The sequence below is a fragment of the Nicotiana attenuata genome, unplaced genomic scaffold (assembly GCF_001879085.1).
Source record: "Nicotiana attenuata strain UT unplaced genomic scaffold, NIATTr2, whole genome shotgun sequence".
Taxonomy (NCBI): domain Eukaryota; kingdom Viridiplantae; phylum Streptophyta; class Magnoliopsida; order Solanales; family Solanaceae; genus Nicotiana; species Nicotiana attenuata.
In genome coordinates this window covers 252,170-257,291 of record NW_017671385.1, presented here as the reverse complement: position 1 = coordinate 257,291, position 5,122 = coordinate 252,170, and the positions used below count along the sequence as shown (strand labels likewise).

Sequence of the window (5,122 nt, the reverse complement as noted above, 5' to 3'; positions counted from 1 at the left end):
AAGGTAAAATATGAGTCGTTTTTCGGTTCAAGTTGATCTTTGTGAAACAGTACTGGGGGTTGACACTGAGATTTTAGCAGATCAAGATAAATTCTAAATTCAAGACGATTCTTGAAATATTAGGAGTCTATTAGGGTTACTTGGTGGCTACTCTACCCAAACCCTAATTCATGTCTATACATAAACTCTCGGAATATGCACAAAGAGTATGATCTCCGAAATTCCATAAAACTCTTGGAATATTCATTAAGAGATCAAAGACATGTCAAATATGTCTTACTCAAATTTCTAGCAACATTCAAGATCCAAACGGAGTGCTGCTACATGCTCCTTGATCATCAAATACATCAAGGAGATGCATATCATACGTGCGAGAAATACGCCGTTAAGGCCCTCGAATTATAGATAATAAATTGGAGGGAAGAATCAAGGGATAAACAGAGTTGTAACCTGCAATATTTTATTTTTCTATGCAAACTAATTGGCACGCCCAGTGGGACCAGTTTTGCCATTTATCTCTTCCTCTTGCAAATCGAAAACTGCAAGTTTCAAGATTATCTGTTGTGATGGTCGGATACTTCGAGTCTCGTCTTCAAATTTCAGCAAGCCTACACCTCGACAAATTTTGAAGTAGGGGGCATTTGTAGACACTGAGATTTTAGCAGATCAAGATAAATCATAAATTCAAGACAATTCTTGAAATATTAGGAGTCTATTGGGTTACTTGGTTACTACTCCACCTAAACCCTAATTCATGCATATAAATAAGGCTACATACGTCCTTGAAAGACGATCCCAGCAGTTCCATAAACTCTCGGAATATGCACAAAGAGATCAAATATACGATCTCCGTAATTACATATAACTCTTCGAATATTCATTAAGAGATCAAAGATATGTCAAATATATCTTGCTCAAATTTCTAGCAACATTCAGAATCCAAACGGAGTGCTGCTACATGCTTCTTGATCATCAAATACATCAAGTAGATGAATATCATTCTACGTTCGAGAAATACACAGAGTTGTAACCCGCAATGTTTATCAATAAAATTATTTTTTTCTTTATAATTGTTTGTGAGTGCAGTTTTGTTTTTCTGCACAAATTTATTGCAAACACTAGGTATGAAGTATTAAGTTTTCAAGATACTAGAGAGTAGATATCAATAAGAATGTTCTTATATAGTTGTTTCAAGGATTATAGTAGCAAACAACATCGTAATTCAAAATTAAGATAATTATAAACGGGACTGTAAGCCTTGAAAAAACTCCCGAGATAACTATGTCATGATCAAAGTACAGTGATGTCATCACTTAAAATATACTTATAATATACTAATAGATATATATTCAAAATATTACGTAATATATATTGGAACTACAAAAGAAAAGAATTATAGTGCGTTTCAACTTTTAAAAGAGTAGCACATAGACTCTCAATTCTAACATACACATTAATTTATTTTTTTCTTTTTTATTTACACTTTCACTTCTTTGTTTTTTGTTTTTAGTTTTTCCCTCTTTTGATCACTGATCAGCGCTCTCAGTTTTCAGCTCATCCTATTGGATAACTAGAAGACGACCAATTGTCATAATTAGAGAGAGAGATTATAAGTGAGAAATTTTCATAAAGCATTATCTTTAAGTAGTAATTAGCTATCTATAGATACCATTTGCTATATTACGGATTATAGATACCTTTTGTGTGGTTATGAGATGTATTTGATGTATTTAAGCTATTGTATTCATGAATACAGTAGCAAAAATAGGCGTGAATCAGTGAAGTCCAGCTAATCAGTTGTTGTATTCGAGTGTATTCGACTGTATTCGTGGAGTGAAACATGGGATTATAGCTGAATATGTTATTGTATTCAACTGTATTCGACTGTATTCACGACGTGAAATAGGAGATTGCACTGTTTTTAAAACGGAAAGTGAATCAATTAACATAATAGACTCCTAATATAACTCAACAAACTCAATTATAACACACAAATTTTGTATTTTCAGTTATAAAAAAGATTCTCAACCAAAAAATACCCCAAAAATATAACAATCTTCAGAGAAATTATATAATACATCTGAATATATAAATTATATTAATTAAAAAAAATATATGAATACATTCATGGCATATAGTGAGACAGTGAATATAATGAAATACATATAATACAGTGGGATACATTGAAATACAATGAAAAAAAAGACAGTGAATACAATGAAATACATGGAATACAACGAGATACATTGAATTACAGTGAAAAACCCTAAAACCCTAATGGATCTATTCAAGCAACTTGCAGCAAAGCGGCTAAAACGGGTCTCCTCGCCATCTTCCGCTGACAACTTCATTTCCAGCGCCTTGTCATCTTCATTGTCGGGTGAAGACGGCGGCAACAAAGACCCCAAAGATACAATGCTCACGTCCGATCAAAAGTCGAGAATGGAGTTCAATAAATCGCTTGCAAAGGCCAAAATGAACCTCAAACTATGCTCTGATAAAATCTCCAAGTTAAACGCAAATGGTGAAGGTGTAGGATATGTGAAGTTAGAGGAACTGTTGGTTGAGGAGACATGGTTGGAAGCACTACCAGGGGAATTTCAGAAGCCCTATGCAAAGAACTTGTGCAGATTTGTTGAAAAGGATTTGATTTTGAACCAAATCCAACTTCTTTTTCCGATCAGAATCAGTATCTGTTTTTTCCCTTTAATACATACACATTTGTTGAGAGAGAGGAGATAACCATGGAGAAATATTGGCGTTGAGAGAGAGAGAGAGAGAGGGTGGAGAAAAATCTGAAAGAATGAGAGAGAAAAATAATACAAAGAGTATTTTATGGCTTAAGACTAGGAGGTAACTATAAATAGATATTTGGCTATAAAAACCAAAAGGTATCTATATAATATAATTTTTTAAAAGGATATTTATTTAAAATAAATAAGGTATCAACCTTTGCTATAGGAGGTAAAAATTCCATNCCAACCCTCTAGCTCCCCCAAGCCTTAGGAATTCTAGCCTTTATCTCCTGAACCTGTCTAGTACCTCCAGTGACCCAGATTAGGGATTTCTCTTTCTTTTTGCTGTTGTTTTGAATATTTTTGCTTTCTGGTTGTGGATTGTGGTAACAACATATCTTCTATCAATGATATCTACTGTTTTTGCTCTTGTTGACTGTTAATATTTACTTGATAGTTTAATATGTTTGCTTGATTACTGATGATTGATCCATGATTGCACTTGCAGTTGCCCCAGTGGCCATGAGTATTTATTAAATTCTGGGACTCACACTTGTTTATGCAACTTTTCGATGATGCCAAAAGAGGGAATAGATATTGTGCTTTACATATTCTGAATATGTGATTTTTATAACCTAACTAACCTGGTCCTTAATGATAAGTGAATTTTTCTAAACTTTGTATCGATGAATAAGCTGTGTTCTTATAGGGCCTAAGTGAGTAAAAAGCACAGAGTTTGTCATCATCAAAAAAGAGGAATTTGTTGGTCCAAGTAAAAGTGAAGTTTTGAAGATTGACAAAAGAACTCAGACATGGACCAGGTCTATCTTGTGAGGCACAGTTGTGATCAACCCTAACATGTGAGATGCACATGAGAGATAAGCCTAGCTTATCAGAAGTAATATCTCCTGATCATGATCGAAAAGGTTGCATATTGAGGAATTACCACCGGTCTCGGATGACTGGGCAGTACAAGCTTTTATGCAGGGTTTGAATGAAAGGAGTTCGATTGCGTCTCGACAATTAAAGCAGAATCTGATCGAGTATCCAGCTGTGACGTGGTCGGATGTACATAATCGTTATTAGTCAAAGATCAGGGTCGAGGACGACCAGTTTGGAGCCCCCTCGGGTTCAGTTCATCCTAATAAATTGGCAGCCAAGCCCCCGAGAGATACAGACAAGGAATCAAGGTCAAACAAAGAATGATATCAGCCGTATGTTGATCGGAGAAACAACGGCCCGGGTTGTAACGCTCCTTGGAATTATCAGAGAAACGATCAAGGTCAAAGCTCTCGGAGACTCGTGAGTAAGAATGGGTTCGATAAACACACCGACCCCACGGAGGCACCTCGATTGTCGGAGTATAATTTCAATGTAGATGCATCAGGGATCGTGTCAGCTATTGGAAGAATCAAAGACACCAGGTGGCTCAGGCCTATACAAACCGATCCCTCTCAAAGGAATCCAAACTTGATGTGTAAATATCATGGCACACATGGCCATAGAACCGAAGACTCCAGGAAGCTAAGGGAGGAGGTAGCTCGGTTGTTCAACGAGGGTCACCTTCGAGAATTTCTCAGTGATCGAGCGAAGAACCACTTTAGGGAGAGAGATGCAAGCAGGAAAAATGAACAGGAAGAACCACAACATGTAATACACATGATCGTTGGCAGTGTAGATATCCCTCAAGGACCTGTATTCAAACGCACCAAGGTGTCGATCACCAGAGAAAAATAGACTCGGAGCTATGTGCCCGAGGACGCCTTATCATTCTATGACGAGGAAGCAAAAGGAATATCTCAGCCGCACAATGACGCCCTAGTAATTTCTATCCTTTTAATTAAAATTCAAGTTAAACGTGTTCTAGTGGATCTAGGTAGCTCTGCAAACATAATCAGATCGAGGGTCGTAGAACAGCTCGGCCTACAGGATCAGATTGTACCTACGTCCCGGGTCCTAAATGGCTTCAACATGGCAAGCAAGACAACAAAGGGGAACATAATCCTCCCAGTAAACGTAGTCAGGACCATACAAGATACGAAGTTCCATGTCATCGAAGGCGACATGAGGTATAATGCACTCCTCGGGAGACCATGGATGCACAACATGAGGGCAGTACCTTTAACTCTTCATCAAATGATGAAGTTCCCAATAGAGGATGGAGTGAAAATGGTCTACGGAGAGCAACACGCTGTAAAGGAAATGTTTGCAGTCGATGAAGTGACGCCGATACCAGAGCCTCCGACCTCGGAGAAGTCGAGCACCAAAGGTAAGGAGGCGCTAAATAGCAATCACCGCCCCCAACCTCGACGAAATTGGAGCAGCAGGTAATCGAAGACGAAGAAGAGGATTTCCTTACTCCTCGAACCTTCGTCATTCCCGAAGAG

The 5,122-nt window shown here is 37.6% G+C and overlaps 1 protein-coding gene across 1 annotated transcript; it reads left to right on the top strand.

Annotated features, from left to right (window-relative positions):
• The first annotated feature begins 2,277 nt into the window (after window positions 1–2,277).
• On the top strand, window positions 2,278–2,742 carry LOC109207971 (uracil-DNA glycosylase, mitochondrial-like). The gene has a single exon (XM_019370971.1). The coding sequence runs from the start codon at window positions 2,278–2,280 to the stop codon at window positions 2,740–2,742; it is 465 nt and encodes a 154-aa protein (XP_019226516.1).
• The last annotated feature ends 2,380 nt before the right edge of the window (window positions 2,743–5,122 follow it).